Raw genomic sequence first — 17,100 nt, forward strand, 5'->3', positions numbered from 1 at the left:
GGGCTAGGCCTTGAATTGCTAACTACAAGGTGCATGTTTGAACCCATCAGCTGCCCCTCCCCAGGAGAAAGATGAGTCTACACCTATAAAGATTGAAAGTCTTGGGTGCCCTACGTTGTCCCTATGGGTCAAAATCCGGTGGATGGCAGTGAAGGAGAGAATGCAAATGAAGCTCTCCTGATGAGACCATATGAATCGTCTGGAGTCAGCAACAAGACTGAAAAGCAGTAATGAGAAAGCTGAGTCACACCCAGGACTACACTGCCATCAGTGCATGGCCCTCAATGCAGACTCTGCATTTAGCAACTCTGGTTGCTACAGCCGAAAGAAGATCAGAAGAGAGCTAAAGGAAGTTCTGGAACATGTAAGGAGGGAACACGGGGTAAGGAGCACAGCGACAGAAAAGGAAATGGCTTTCAGGTTAGTAGGAGCTGCAAGACAAAGATACAGATTTTGTTAAACGTCTCTTTCAACCTGGAAACCCAAAAAGAACTAGGATAGGTTGAAAACCCAGAAGACACCACGTGTGGAATTTAAGGAAGGCCACTTTAGCAGAAATGTTTTACAAATTATTTCAAACAGAAAAAGTAATAGACTATAGAATTCTTTAGTAGAAGAAATGGTGCAGACTGAAAATATAAATAGCTTTCCACAAAAGATTCATGGGTGACAGATCTAGAATAGTATAGATCACAGGGAAGGGGCGTTTCAAAAATGTAAACTCTTCTTTTTAAAAGAGATTTCTATTATGAAGGCAACTCTGGCCGGCCAGTTCCTTTTGTAGCATCACCAATCACGGCCATCTTCACGGACTTTTTCAATGTAGTTTGAGGGCCACAGAGAAAACTGAGAGTGAAATTACCTTTAGGCTATTCCATGGATACCTCCCACAAGGTAATTTTGCTCCTTTGTAAATAAAAATAACATTTATCTGGAGACTATATTAAAGTATGTCTTGGAAAAAATGCAATCGATTTCATGAGGAATTGTTACTACAGATAAATGATTTGTGGTCTTCTTGTGGCTAGACCTTGTCACCCAGAGATCAGCCCATCATCATGGAGCTCAGGCGATTCCATCTTCTGCTACAAGCGCCCCACCATTTGGGAAGCTTCAGAGAAGCCCCTCCCCAGGATGCACTGGGTAAGTAGTGGCTCTCCCTTGAGCTGCCATCACCGGCAAGCCAGTGTTTGAGATCACAGAACTACTTCATGCCAGGATTTAGCTGATGACATCCTACTTTGGTGTTTCAGCAGATCACCACCAGCTGTGCCTTCTTCCCTGGTCAACTAGTATTAAACCGAAACTCCAATTACCTTCCCCAGAATGACCTGACACCCCAAACCGTTCCTCTTCTGGGGCTTCCCATTCCATGAGACCATAGATGGTGGGCTCTTCTGTATCTTCATCTTGTCTTCATGGAAATTAGCTCCCCCAAAGACACCAAATCCTCCACGAACTGCCAATGAACGATTTTCTTTTTGTGCAGACCCTATAAACCCGGGGTCCTCAAACTTTTTAAACAGGGGGCCAGTTCACTGTCCTCAGACCCGTTGGAGGGCTGGACTATAGTTTTAAAAAAACAATGAACAAATTCCTGTACACACTGCACACATCTTATTTTGAAGTAAAAAACAAAACAGAGCAAAAACACCCGGTGGGTCGGATAAATGTCCTGGGCGGCCGCATGTGGCCCCCGCAGGCCGTAGTTTGAGGACACCTGCTATAAACCTTACAGCAGCGGTTCTCAACCTGTGGGGCATAACCTCTTTTGGGGTCAAACGACCCTTTCACAGGGGTTGCCCAATTCATAACAGTAGCAAAATTACAGTTATGAAGTAGCAATGAAAATAATGTTATGGTTGGGGTCACCACCACAAGAGGAACTGTATGAAAGGGTCGCGGCATCAGCAAGGTTGAGAACCACTGCTAAAGCCGTCCTGGGAAGCGCTCTGTCCCACAGACCAAGATTCAATTTCCCACCTGATCTTTTTGCATGTCCAATCTCTCTGGAAACTGCCTCCTGGATCATGGAGAAAACATTACACAAATCCTTTCACACCCTTAACCCGTTCCCTTGCCCTTCTTCACAACAAACCTCTCTGAAATCGTTTCTACCCGTTGTATTTCTACTTTCTCACCTTCAGCTCATTCTCTAGCTTCTAGTCCCATGTTTGCCCTGCATCTGTTATTTTCCGAACTCCCACTGCCATCAGGTCATTTTGACTCATAACAAACCCATAGGACAGTAGAGCACTCCTCCGGAATTCTGAGACTGTAAATCTCGATGGGAGTGGCTATCTTTCTCCTGTGCAGAGGAGGGTGGTTTGGAACTGCTGACATCCCAGTTACCTGCCCAGCATCTAGCACACTCCACTAACCGGGTTCCACGTCTTTCCAGAATCGCCAGCCATCTTCAAGCTGAGAAACGGTGTAGTGTATCACCATGCATGACCTCTCAGACAAGTTCAATGCAGCTTGAAATGCTCTCGTCTTTCCACTTCTGAAGATCACAAATCCTCTTTCCACCCCACAAGTGCTCTGGAATTTTCCCGAGTTCTTCTTGCTGTTGTCTCCTTTTGGGGCTCAATCCCTAAACCCTACACACTATGAAGTTAGTCAAGATTCCTCTTCCCTCTGCTCTCTTTCCCTACTGACCTCATCCAATTCTAGTGACTGGATCTCAGATGTCAATGCTGAGAACTCTCCAATTCAGGTTTGGCGTCAGACCACCTGAGCTCCAGATTCGCCAATCCAACTGCCTATTTCACCCATATGCCTCGGTAACGCATAGGTACCACCAACTAACATGTCCAAAGTGTATTCTTAGTCTACCATCTTCCTTCCACCACTGCTGGCACACAAAATGGTACGCCCATCTCTCACCTGGAGTGCAACAATCATTTCTTTACTACTCTTGCTAATTGTTCTTTTATACCAAGTCATCTATTTTCCATCTAAGAGGCAAAGAAAGTACTTGTTAATATAAATAAACCAGATAGTACTACTTCTTTGCTTAAAAATTAGTTTTCCACAGTAACTATAACATCCTTCCCACATCGGAAGTTTCAGCAGGATGTACCCTCTGCCTCTCCTACCACATCTTGAGCTCAGACTCCATTTGCCCGTTCCTGCCTCACTTGCTGTTCACACTGGTATTCTTTTGTGATCTTGTTTTTCAATCATCAGAATCGGATATGATACCACCTTCTCATTCATGCTTTCTCAGACTACCCAATCTAGTTAAGTCTCCCTTTACACAAAGCAACAAGAAAAACGTCAAGCCAGCTGCTGGTGATTGGATTCCCATAGAGAGGCCCCCATCTGAGTCTCAAAGTAGAACTCCAGAGGGCTTTCCCGGGACCTCTGTCAGGGCCTCCTCTTCCAAGTCACCTAAAAGTATGTGCCGCTTGATGATGTGCACTATGATTCCTTCTCCCAGTGTAAGCTTCTGGGAGCAGTCACAAGGCTTACTGATCACTGACTCCGTGCGGCTGAACAGAGTGCAGCAACTGGGAGACTCAGTAAACACGGATTTAATGAATAGAAACAGGAAAAAGGGGAAGGCAACAGTAAAGGCTACTGGCACTATTTAGCTTTTTCATCTGCTGTTCAATATACAGAGAAAGTAACAATATACAGTGTGCTCCAGCTTGCTATTTACAAAACAAAAGCCTTAGCATTGTGAGGCGTATGTAACAACGATGTCACTGGCAACGTTAAAAAGTAAAAGACACACCAGCAAAAACAGCCATTGAAATACTCAGACAACAAAGCAGAAAGAGGAAAACCATTTTCCCCTCTTCTTTCCCAGTCTCCTTCTCGGTTGAAGAAAAAAAAAACTAAGTATGAAATGCTAGGCATGAAGCGAAAAGAAACAGGTTAAATATCAAAGATAATCTAGAGCAGTGGTTCTCAACCTTCCTAATGCCGCCACCCTTTAACACAGTTCCTCGGGTTGTGGTGACCCACCCCCACAACCATAAAATTATTTTCATTCCTACTTTATATCTGTAATTTTGCTGCTACGAATCGTAATGTAAATAACTGATAGGCAGGATGTATTTTCATTGTTACAAAGTAAACATAATTAAAAGATAGCAATTAATCACAAAAATATGTGATTGTATATTGTGAAATCTTTATTTCTAATGACAAATAAATTAAATTTTGCCTTGAAGCACAGTGTAGCATGGGTCACAGTCTTCATGCCGGGTACTCGTATGTGGGCGTATCTGCATGTGGGCGGACCCGCCTGGAGACAGAGGAGCTGTGTCTTGCTTCCTAAGACCATCGGAAATATGTTTTCCGATGGTCTTAGGTGACCCCTTGTGAAAGGGTCATTTGACCCCCAAAGGGGTCTCGACCTACAGGTTGAGAACCGCTGATATAGAGGAAAAGAAGTATGTTTCTGAGAGGCTAACTCAAGTTGACTGACCCAAATCTCGGAACTTCACATTGCTGCCCCGGCAGAAGGACAAGACTGCCTGTATGTTCCACCTAAGCCCACTGACCTGGGAATGAAACGGCTACCACATTAGCTTTAGGAGCTTAAAGGTGGAGCCAGGCTGGTGTCAGTCCATAGAACAAGATTCCATTATGAATCTCCTCTGGTGATCATTGCTAAAAATAACAGGTCAAATTAGGCAAGGGTTAAATCTGTAAAGAAAATAAAAATCACTATTAACAAAGTGTTAGGTAGGTTAGCAAAGGGCTGGGGATGTCCGATAACGCATGCCCGAGGGCCAAGCTAGGGAAACAAAGGAGTGGCGCACTGCACATGCTCAGGGTTCCCGCAGGTAGGCAGGGGTGGGCGTGAACCTGAATTGGCCCACCTAGGCCAAGGTGAATTCAATTCAGCCAATGGGGTCGATCAGGGGTTTCCACCACGCCTCCCAGTGGAATCCTTATAAAGGAAGGAGCCAGAGTCGAGAGGAGAGAGAACTTTAGCGGCTGAACTCTGGGAACTTGGGCAGCGCTCGGGGAGAGCTTTGGAGGGACTTTGGGACTTTTGCGGGACGCCCAGCCACTTCCAGCCAGGCCGCATGTCCGGGAGAAGCCCCTCGGAAGCCGTGTAGACCGGAAACTTCTTCTAATTCTCATAAAACTCACTTCGATCAGAACCAGGCTTCGGCGTGAATTCTTTCTCTCGCGGAGCCAAGGACCGAGGTATAGATCTAGCTCCAGAGAGATCTAACATAAGTAGTAACAGAAAATGGCAGACTTTTAAAAATACAAAACACAAATAATTAAGAAAGCAACCAAAAGTTCATTCCAATTTGGGGAAGTTGACTAATTTTCAAAATAGTCAAGGGCTATGCCGATCGGATCATTAGCATATGCAATTTTATATAACTCTAGTAACTATGTAGATTTCACATGCCCTGCTGACCAGCATTATTAAGTTAATGAAATTGAATGAGAAAGAAACTGGCCTTTCCAGAGAAGAAAAGAGAGTTCCCTTGCTGGAGGAGTTTTATTTGTGGTTCACACAAGGATAAATTGTGTCTTTTGAAATTTTACACCCTGTCTGCCCAGGATGGTTAGCCCTCTGCTACATTCAGTGAGGCAGATGATTAATTTACCACTAATTTAAGCAGCTGAGACAGTTCAAAATGGCTATAGACCAGCAATGGATGCAACCTGCTAATTTAACTATTTGTCAAAAAGTGGGGGCTTCTACACTGCTGCCACCACTGTTTCAAACACTAGAGGGCCACCTGCGGAGGACAAGTCCCAGAGGGACTTCTGGATTAAGGCGGACTCGGAAGAAGAGACTGATAATGTACTCTCTGGGTGGGAAAAAAGTGTCTGGTGAAAACTTTATGAATAGCTGGGGAACATTGTCTGCACGACATAGCGCAAGAAGATGAACCATTCCAGTTGGAAGACATCCAAATATCACTGTGATAGAGCTGTGTGGTAGTCCCCTAATCTGGTATCAATTTAAGGATTAAAAGTGTAGGGGTGGAGTCTAGGCTGTCAACCTAGAGATAGCCAAGGAGACTTCTGTGTGGCCATGGCTTTCTCCTGAGAATTCTGGGAAATCTGGTACTTCCTACTTGCAGGCTGAAGACACCTCTTTCTCTCTGCTACTCCCTGGGAGACATTGCAGAAGACAAGCCACATGGATGCAACCAGACCTCGGAAGTGGGAGAAGCCACAGAGAGACCCCTGCCAATGTTGAGATGCTTACAACACCACTGGACCCAAAGACTTTCTACTCACTGGCCTGTGATCTACATTCGGTGTCAGTGTATGTGTTTCATGAGTCTGAAGAGGACTTTATAGATTGATATGGGACATATGGGCTAATATCGGACTTAGGGACTTGATCTGAACTGGGCTGGGATGTTTTCTCAATGTTCAATTGCTCTTGTATATAAATCACTTTCTTATAAACATGTGTGTCCATGGATTTGTTTTCCTAGTCGACCCAGACTAACACAAGCTACTCTTCAAAGTGAAGGCCACTTAATGATGTGGATGGAGTACGGCATTCAGGACCTGCGGTGTTTGATGTGGCATAACTCAACAGGAGGAGAAAGCCATTTGCGGTCGGAAGATAGAATGTACGACATAAGACTGTAGAAAAATTGAAAGTTGTCAAAAATGAAATGGAGTGCTTGAAGATTGATATCCTAGGCTTCCGTGGGCTGAAAGGGACGGGGCTGACCATGCTGCACCAGACAATCATACGGTCTACTCTGTTGGGAACCACAAAGCCAAGAGGAATGGGATCACATCCATCGACAAAAAGAACACCAACAAAACGTGTCCTGAAGTTCACTGCTGTCATTGGTAGTATAATATCTATAATGCCCACAAAGAAGATCAATGGATTTTCAAACTTAAACCTGAACCACTGATGCCAATGATAAAGAAATTGTCGACTTTGACCAAATTCTGCAGTATGAAATTCATCGAACAGGCCAACAAAATGGATTGACAATTGTGGGGGGAAGTCAGATACTTGCTGCCAGACTGCTGTCTCATCCCACAGCAGGGCTGGGCCTGCTCCCTGCTGCTGGAGACAACAGACTACCTCTCTCTGAAGCTTGGGGCCATTAGCTTGGCTCCTGTAGGAGGGGTTTGCACCCTACTGATAATGGTTCTTATGGAGACCCAGAGACCACCCCCTAGACCACCCTCTCATTGCTGTGTAGCCTATAGTGAAACCCCTCCCTGTGACGTATGTCTCTACCTGTAATTAGTGGGCTGGCATGTACCAAAAAGGTATATAGGCATGGGTCAGCAATATAGGTTCGGACTTTTCTCTCTCTGACTCTGAGCTCCTTGCTGCTCACTCCCTGGTCACTCCCCTCTCCCTTGTTCCCTTTCCCTCCTTCCCTTCCCTTTTCCTCCTTCCCTTCCCCCTCTCTCCACATGGACCACCAAGCTGGGCTGAGGTGAGCAATGTTGCTATGTATCATGCCTGACTGTATTATTGTATTATCTCTCATGCTCTCGATGACTAAATATATATATATATATATATATATATATATAATGCTTATATATCTCAACCGTACAATTGTGCATTACTGAACCCAGAGGTAGTATTACTGAACTCATAGGAGTAGCAGCGGGTGGGGGCTGGTTCCCTCCAACTCCCTTCAGCGTCATTTATTTTTTTAATTTAATACTACAGACAATTACTGGTGATTACATGTGAAAGTTGGAAATGAAAAGGATCGCCAGTTGGAAAAGATGGCATATATGACAGAAATGACGCCAGAGACCATGTAAAAGTTTGAAAGACCAACAACATATTCATTGGCAGTATGGTTTTTGGAACACTATAAACTCCACCTCACCAGCTGGAATACACAGGAATCAAATCAACTACAACTATGGAAAGAGACAATGAAGACGTTCAATAGCAGCCTGAAATTGGCAGACCACCAACTGAAACAAAGAATGCAAAACTGAAGTCAGAAGTCACCTACCTAGACAATCCCTAGACAGAGATCCCCCATTTGTGCCCATTGCAAGAAAGGTGATTCACCAGAATGTGGAAATTATCTAACAATATCACACACAAGTAAATTTTTGCTAAAAATAATCCAAAAAGGCTGCAGCTGTACATTGACAGGAAAGTGCCTGAAATTTGAGCCAGACTCAGAAGAGAACATGGAAAGGAGAATAGCATTGCTGAAATCAAGTGGATATTGATCAAAAGCAGAGAAGACTAGCAAGAAGTTTACCTAGATTTTATTGACTGTGCAAAGCCTCGGACTGGGTAGATCATAACAAACTATGAGCAACCCTGAGAGAGATGAGATCAAGAATGAGATGTGCTGTGGTAGCACGGTGCCTGACAGAACAATCCTCCACAAACCTTGTCTACTCTGACACAGGGGTCACTCCGAGACAGGGTCAACATCCCAGCTACTGACTGGGGTGTGGGATGTGACACTGAAGGAGCCCTGGTGGTGCAGCGGTTATGTGCTGGCTGCTAACTATTAAGTCAGCAGTTCAAAACCACCAGCAGCTCCTTGGGAGAAAGATGAGACTTTCTACTCTGAACTTGTCATTTATCTTCTCTTAACCTCAAAGCTTCAGATTAGACTATGTGCTCTTAACAGAGGTGCCAAGTGACTCTAGGGATGATATGGGAAACAGAAAGATTTCTCCCAGTCTCCCCCAAATATGTTAGACTTAGGACACTGCTTGCAGCTAATGATGAAAGGTATTTCCCTTGAGGCAGTCAGCTACCAGACTGCCCCATCACAGGGTGGGCCTGCTCCCTGCTGCTGGGGACAATGGACTACTTCTCCCTGAGGCTTGCAACCATTAGCTTGGTTCCTATAGATGGAGTTTACACCCTACTGCTAATGGTTCTTATGGAGATCCAGAGAACAGACCAAACCTACTCTGGGATGTCCAAAGTTAAACAGCCATCCTAAATCTGGGATCAGCCCATCTTGTCACATGCATACGCCCAATCCCTCCTCTACCTATTGCGTGTATGTCCCTACACCACCCCCTTCCATTACTGTATGACCTATAGCACAACCCTTTCCTGTGAAGTATATCTTCACCTATAATTAGGGGGCTTGCAAGTCCCCAGAGAATATAAAAGCCTTGGTTAGCATTAAAGATTGCTCTCTCTCCACGTGGACCACCAAGCAGGGCTGAGTGAGCAATGCTACCATGAATTGTGTCTGACTCCATTATTTCAATCTCTCTCTTCTATCTCTCATGCACTCTATAACTTTACTATAATCTTTACTTATTACCGTTGTACAATTGCACCTACCGGACCTGTGATGATGTGCTAGGACTTGGATTCCCCTTGTAGGATGAAACAAATATATTCTTTTAATGTAAAAGTACAGATAAGCATAGGGTCCACGAATAAATACTCCATGGAATGAAAAGTCTCCAGGGCAGATGGATATCTAAAAAGGCTCTTTAACCAATCAATTCTAACTCATAGCAACCCAGTGCAACAGTCGAACTGCCCTAGAAGGGAGGGGCGTTCCGGGGATGACCATCTTTACTGCAGCACACTGTCACATCTTGCTCTTGCTAAAAGGAACTTTAGGCAGGCAGTATTTTTTTAAGGTGATAAGCCCTGGATTTGACGCACAGTAAGGTCACAAAGAGCACAGGGGCAGAAACAGTTAAGTACTTAATTGTTAACCAAAAGGTTTGTGGTCCAAATCCAACCATCAGTTCCACAAAAGAACTTCCACAAAAGAACTTCGCAACCAAATGATTACACCTAGGAAAACCCTACCTCACCGGGCTGCTCTGTCAGGTCACTGGGAGTCGGAATCAACTTAACAGCACACATCAATAATCATCCGGTATTTGCAATAATAATCTGTATTATCCACAAGAGTCTAATGTAGGTTTGAGAAGACAAGGAAAGCATTTAGAATGAAGTCCCTTTAAAACAGTTAGAAAATATATAAGTACCATTGTGTTTAAGAAAGACAGTTCTCAACACACAGACACATTAGCTGTCATTCACAAAGGGATTGTATGGCCAGCAGTTCTGTTGTAAGTTCCCTGCTTTGTAGATAACAATATACCTTGATGTCCCAAGAAATCATGTCTAAATATTAGCATAACAGCTTATTTCCTTATAAAAACAGAAAAAATGAGGACAGCCTCTTGTAACTACAATAAAATTAGAACACCATGGTTGGCTGAGCCATGATAAATGAAAGATCACCTTGTAATAGAATTCATTTTTAATTTCCTCTTCCATCTAATCTAACCACTGCTGCAGGCTGTCTTAAAATATTTACAAAGTTAAAGCCAAAAAAAAAAAAATTGGAGGTGCTAAATAAAGCAGCTGATATTCCTAAGTGATCAATTTCCCTGTTTACAAACGAAGCAAAGTCAAAATTTTGAGAAACATGCCTATGACAGTAAGGTTAAGGGCTATCTCTTCTCAGCATGAAAGCGGTTTTCATTCATTCTCCTTCTCGCCTTATGTCAGTGATGGAATACTTACTCTACGTCCACGTCACCTGGTACAGAAAAAGAAAAACAGTGGTCCAGAAATGCCAGAAAGATCAAGTAGGACAGGTAGTCAGATTTCACCTATATATCGAGTTTATTACCTGCTACCGTGCTTTTGAAGGGGCCCTCATGGCAAAGTGGTTGCCCATTAGGCTGCTCACGTCAAGGTTGGCGGTTCAAAGCACCACCCTCCCCGAAGGAGAGAAATCAGACTTCCTACGGCTGTAAAGCTTTAGTCTTGGAAACCCCCAGGGGCAGTTCTCCTGTCCTACAGGGTCGCTAGGAAGCAATGGCTCTGAGTTTGATTCAGATCCTGAACCTCCCTTCAGTAAGCTCGGGACCCCAGGACCCCGGGAACTCAGTTCCACTCATGCACTGGTCTCATAAGGCCCCTTACTCGAGTTTTCAAAGAATCTGATTCAGAGACACCAACGAAAAAGAACATTTAAAATTGTATAAAGATACCTCCAATCAAATGTTATTAAATGTTTAGTCCTATTTGATAACCAGAAATATATAGCATGAAGTGTTCTGAGAGTACCCTTTTTGTCGCCTGTAATATTAGATTAGCTTTCAGGCAGTTGCATTTGAATATATAAAGATGTGTGTGAAGCCATCATTTCCCTTAGACACAGTCATTCTCGGTGCTGTGCATAAACACCTTTTACTGATGATGAATATAAATAGGCAAACTTAAAGGGATGATAACGACTGTTTATAGTTCCTAAATCCTAAGTGTTCAAGTGACAGTAAAATCTCTCTTAAAAACACATAGGCTATTTTAGACTGTTCCCAATAAACTGACAAGACAGAGCAACGGAAGGAAACATAACAAACTAGTCAAAGGCCTAACTACACACAGCACATGTCAGGTGTCTAGTGTTGGGCCCGGGGTTTGTCTGGTCCTCAACTGAAGGTGCCCCAGCCAAATGATACATCAAAGATAATAGCCCTCACAGACATCTATAAATACCTACAGGGGGCTTACCATCAGAACACTGCAAAAGGATTCTGAGAAAAACCAAGAGGCAGAAGAAATGAACAACACATAAAATGATAAATGCCAAGGTTTAGACTTATCAAAGAAAGACTCCACTGTTGAAATTCCATTCAAGTAGATTTTATAGGAATCTACAGCCTATACCAAATGTGGTAGTATTAATTTAGCACACAATAGTAAGAAAAAGCAATACAACGCATTCGTGCCTGTCATGTATCTGGCACACGCCCGTCAGAAAGTCAGAGCAATCAAATGCTCCACTTGACCCACCGGGATCCCAGAGTTACCTTTGCTTTAGATGGATCCATGCAGATTTCAAGTAGTCGGAGGTTTCCTTCACATTCCGAGTGTCATCGTGACCGTATTCCTCCAGCAGCTTCTGCAGGACATTATCGAACGCCACCACGATCCCATCTCCCGGGCCCAGGTCCTGAAGCAGTGTCTGACGTACAAGTTCAGATGTAATGGTCAGTAACTGCTCTTACCAGAACACGGTACTTCAGGGTGCGAACATGTTTTAGATAGAGATATTGAAAGAAGGAAAAGAAATACTGAGACAAACTCTTGTAAGCTAAACTAGTAATTCCAGAAGCGAAAGGAACATGTTTTTAAAAGTGGTCAGGAAAATCCAGAGAAGTCAAACTCACTGCCATCCAGCGCTTCCCAACGCAGGAACAGAGCAGAGCTACAGGACAGAGCAGAACTAAGGGCGCCTTGGAGCTTCTGAGGCTGTAACTCTTTACAGGACTAGAAAGTCTCAGCGTTCTCCTGTGGGCTGGCTGGTGGGATCGAACTACTGCTCAGTGCGTAACCTGCACCCCCAGGGAACTCCCAGTGAAGAACATACTCCAACCAAGGCCCCTCAACAAGGTGATTCTGACTCGTAATGGTAACCCCTTGTGAGTCAATGAGACTGTAACTCTTTACAGGAGTAGAAAGCCTCATCTTTCTCCCTTGGAGTGGCCAGTGGCTTTGAACTGTTGACCTTCTGGTTAGCAGTCCAACACTTAAGCCACCACACCATCAAGGCTCCATAGTCATGTCCATAGTTGATATTAACAGATTTTCTTTTCCTTTTGAAATATTTTGCTTCACCGCATCATTCCCTCTGCTGTACATTCTTAAGAAAGTCCATTCCTTAGTATTGAATTTACTATTGGTTTATTAGCTGCCTTCGAGTCAGCACTGACTCATAGCAGCCTTTCGTATAACGGAACAAGAATCTCGTCCAGCACCCGTGTCATTATCTTGGGGTGTCTGAGCCCAGGAGCCACGGGATTATAGTACCTTCCCAAGTAGAGGCTTAGCTTCCAACACTTAGTGAACGATGGTCTGCTATCACCCAGAGAGTCTCACTGGCAAATTTGAAATCAGAAGTTGATTTGCAGGATTTTCTTTGTAGTGTGCCCCACCCCCCACCCCCGTCTATATTTAAAGAATGATTGGCATAGCAAGGGAGTCCTGGTGGCATCGTGGTTACAAGTAGGGCTGTGATACGCGAGGTCAGTGACCCAAAACCACCAGCTGCTCTGAGAGAGAAAGATGGGGCTTTCTACTCCCATAAAGAATTACATTCTCGGAAACACAGGAACAATTCTACCCGGTTCTACAGAGCCTCTATAAGCCGGCACTGACTCCACGGCAGTAAGTGAGCCGCCCAGCTTCCGGCTTCAGAGCACACACCAGCCACCACAACAAAGTGACAGGCAGGTGGGGGCAACTTGAAGACATAGGAGATGTCAACTTCAGCAAAGTCTTCCTACTGTCCCTTGGCCCCGAATCACTGGGACTATTTACAAAATTAATTGCTTGGGTGGATCAAGCAGCCAAGCAGGGTTTATGTAGAATTTGCTTACATAGCTAAACTGGTGCTGAGTGTATGTCAGTAGGCATTGGTTACTTGATACACTTTCAATCCCTGAGTCATTGGAGCAAAAGATTCCCCCATGGAATAGAATTGATCAGAGACGATTCCTATAATGCTTTTCCTGCAGCAACTAGTAGAAAAACACACCTTATAGTTTCCAAAGAAAATAACTATACTGTTGACTAGAAAAAATATATTGAACACGGTGATTTAAACTTTGATCCTACTTTTCATCGTATTTCTTCAGTTACATCTCCAGAGGCTTTGCTCTTATTTTATTTTTTTGAGTTGTTTAATGAAAATAGTCAGCAGGTATCATAAAGCCACAGAATGATCCAAGCAACCAGCATGCCTGGCCACATGTCGTCAAAAATCGTTACCATGGAAAGCTTCTGTTTCTAAGGAATATTAACATGCGTCATAAAGTCTTATTCTAGTTATCAAAGATGGGCACTTTCATCTTACCCTGTCCAAAGGGCATATAAGTATTGTGCCAAAATACTACAAAGCAACCATAACTTCCAATCCAAGAGATTTTAAAATAGTACTTAAAAATAGCCTAATGTTTCAGAACATCAACACTACGCTTAAACCAATTTTTAAAAATTACCCGTCCTCCTTATCTTGTTCAATAAAGTGACTTGGTATGAAAGGTTATTAGAAACTATTAAACTTGTTAACCTGATGTGTTCATGACAGCAAGCCTTAAATGCAAGTCTCAAAATGCTTTATAAATTCAGATTGTCTAGGAAAGGGAAGGTGGGAAGCAATTAGAGGCCCCAGGAATGCTGATAACATTCTCTTCCTAGAGGTTGGTTGGATGTGTGCATCTAGTTTGCAAATAATCTGCAAGCTAAATAGTTCATATCTATACACAGCTCTGTACGGTACACCTCCCCCTTTTTTTCCCAACTAATCTTCTTGGTGGAAGACTTTCAATATCCATTCTAGGAACGTGAGAACACATCAGAGCAGGGCCTTAAAACTCATAGAGTTAACAGTAGAAGAAACAGAAGAAAAAAAACGTGCGGCCAACCAAATGCGATTGCCTGAAAAGACCTGACGAGACTTACGTGGTTATCGGAGATTTGTTTGATGAGCGGATCCCGGCGGGCTTGCTGCAGGCTGTAGCGCTGTGCCTCGGCCTTCCGCAGCAGTTCCGCGGTCTCCTCCCGGAGCTCATGCCACTGCAGGCTGTCCACGACCATGGCCTCCAGCTGTTGCTGCCGGGACTGCACACTATGCTGAGTGCTGTCCCACTGGCTCTGGACCTTGTCCACTGCGGGCAGACAGTGTGAAAATTAACGCCCCCCAAAGTAACTCTCAGGAAATGAAAGAATATCTGAAATCAAACAACCCCCAAATGAGTCTCTACATAGAGTCCTTATGTTAATCCACATGTGTTAAAGGGCATTGGAGATATGTCTGCTACGCTTTACTAACAGGTAACGCTTGTGAACTTTTGTCTGAGAGAAAAATGTTAGGCTAAATTCTAAATGCACTAAACGTATCACAATAAAACCATCTGCCACTATAACCTGATAAAGTGTGTCCATGTGAATGTCTGGAGTCCTAGTGATAGAGTGAGTTACCAGCTGGGTTGCTAATGGTAAGGCCATCAGTTTGAATCTATCAACAGCTCCATGGGAGAAAGATGAGGCTTTCTATTCCCAGAAAGATTTTTAATATTGGAAACCCGCAGGGACAGCTCTATTTCGTGCTATTGGGTCATTAAGCGTTGATATCAACTTGACGGCAGTGAGTGCATTTATGATAAATATATGTGTGACATAGATATAGTATCACATATATTTATTTATATTTCAAATACCTATATTTATAGTCCAGGTAGAATTTTATATTATATTCACATAAATATAATCTATATGTACATATACATATATATAGTTTCTTACATAATTTTTGTTATCTAATCTAGTTGGATGAAGACAGAAATAAGAGTACTTCCTGTCAGAACTGCTACATAGTAGACATAGTCATTTATTATCCTCAAAGATTCTCTCTCTAAGGAAATCTTGATTTAAAAGACAAAACCAACTCTGAATATGCTCCACATTTGTTTTCCTTGAGCATGAAACCTTTCTAAAAACCAAACTTTTTTGTGTGTTCAAATCTGGGAGTATCACTAGAAACAAAGCAGATTCACTCTAGCCCCCAAATTTTCACATAGAAATTTAATAATAATAGTTTGTCCCCTCCTACGGGTGCAGGACACACCAATGTTTCATTCTTTGTGCAGAGGGCTGCTGTGTGCTGGCCCGGAACAGACTCGCCAGCACCTAACGACAGTTAACAACTACTTGCTCCCCTCCTTCTCCTCTTTCCCTCGGTGCCCCAAGTTTACAATCGAGAATAAGGGAAAAGAAAGCGGAAGAAATGTAAACCCTTGATTAATTACTGGAGAGGCATTTCATGATTGTCTAATGTACCAATAAATAATAGTTTTGAATACTTTCAGGGTCCATTAATAATAAGCAGACGGTAGATTAAAAGTAGCTGCTAGAAGATGTACTGGATGCAGAATAGACTCCAAGTGCGGAAGCTAAGTGTCACCCCAAAGAACGTAGCTACAGGAGAACTTTCCAAATTCGTTACGAAAGGACATTTTGGTAACCATCTTGGGTTAATACAGGGTTATCCAAAACCATAAATTCTACTATTGTTCTGAAAACTATAACTACATTCATATGTAAAAATTGTTTGTTATCTATTTTATGCCATTCAAATTAACGTTATCCACTTTATGCCATCCAAATTATAAGCTTTTAACTTATATAAGAAAAAGATTAATCTATCAAAATAGTCTACTTGCCAATTTATAAGTCACATAAAATATAACTGTCTTATTGTAGAACTTAACAGAATACTTTTGAATTGAACAAACATCAAAGCAAACTAAATATCACAAGAGATTTATCATTAAAAGAAGAAATTATCCTTAGTGCTAAAGCTAGGTAGCAGAGTAATACACCCAGCGAGAATAGTTTTATGTGGACTTAGTAGAGATGACGTGTGGACAATCTGTATGCTAACACTGGAAGACAAAACAGCCAGAGAGCTTAACAGAAAAGGGATGAGAGTCAGGAGAGGAAACAGCTTGCAAAGCGCTTTAAAAGTATTCTACAGAAAGATGATGGCAGCCCATAGACGGCACACTAGAACAAAGCAACACCGGGCAGGAGTGGTAAGAAGCTGGGTGTCACTAAGAGGAGCCCAGTCCCTGCACCCTGCCGGAAATGGAGTGACTCTTGAGTTCCCTAATAACTCAAAAACTCACTGCCGCCGAGCTGGTTCAGACTCACTGTGACCCTGTGGTGACAAGGCTTTCTACTCCCAAACTGAGCTCAACTTCCACAGTCTCGGAAACCCACAGTCTACCCTGTTCTATAGAGGCGCTGTAAGTTCCTCAACTGGCACACTCATTTAGTTTAAAGGAGAAAGAAAAAAAATGCCTGATGAAGTAAAAAGAAACCATTTCAGACAGCAGACGTTCTTGGTTACTCCTCCTGGCTGACATCAGTGCTTTGATCCGGAAATATGCATTTGACAAGAAGAAGAGTTCAGTTTGTAGTCCAGAGAGGTTATATTGCAAACAAATACGTATTCGTCCACAATCTTCGCTCTGCTACAGATACGCATGAAATAAGGAAGTGTGTAGGAGGCCCGGTGGGCGGCCCCAGAGCCAGCGAGGTGACTCTACAAATCTAATGAGGGGAGAAAGAATTAAACCGGC

The 17,100-nt window shown here is 43.1% G+C and overlaps 1 protein-coding gene across 1 annotated transcript in view; it reads right to left on the reverse strand.

The window, feature by feature from the left end:
- UTRN (utrophin) overlaps window positions 1-17,100 on the reverse strand; it is a 619,010-nt gene that overhangs the window by 314,966 nt on the left and 286,944 nt on the right. Inside the window, exons 48-49 of the mRNA XM_045294578.1 lie at window positions 14,420-14,625; window positions 11,767-11,921 (exon numbers count right to left, since the gene is read on the reverse strand). Coding sequence (XP_045150513.1) covers window positions 11,767-11,921; window positions 14,420-14,625 — 361 coding nt within the window. The remainder of the gene's footprint in view (window positions 1-11,766; window positions 11,922-14,419; window positions 14,626-17,100) is intronic.

Source organism: Echinops telfairi, unplaced genomic scaffold (genome assembly GCF_000313985.2).
Source record: "Echinops telfairi isolate 266 unplaced genomic scaffold, ASM31398v2 ScPeMD7_3533;HRSCAF=4204_0, whole genome shotgun sequence".
In the NCBI taxonomy this organism is placed as follows: domain Eukaryota; kingdom Metazoa; phylum Chordata; class Mammalia; order Afrosoricida; family Tenrecidae; genus Echinops; species Echinops telfairi.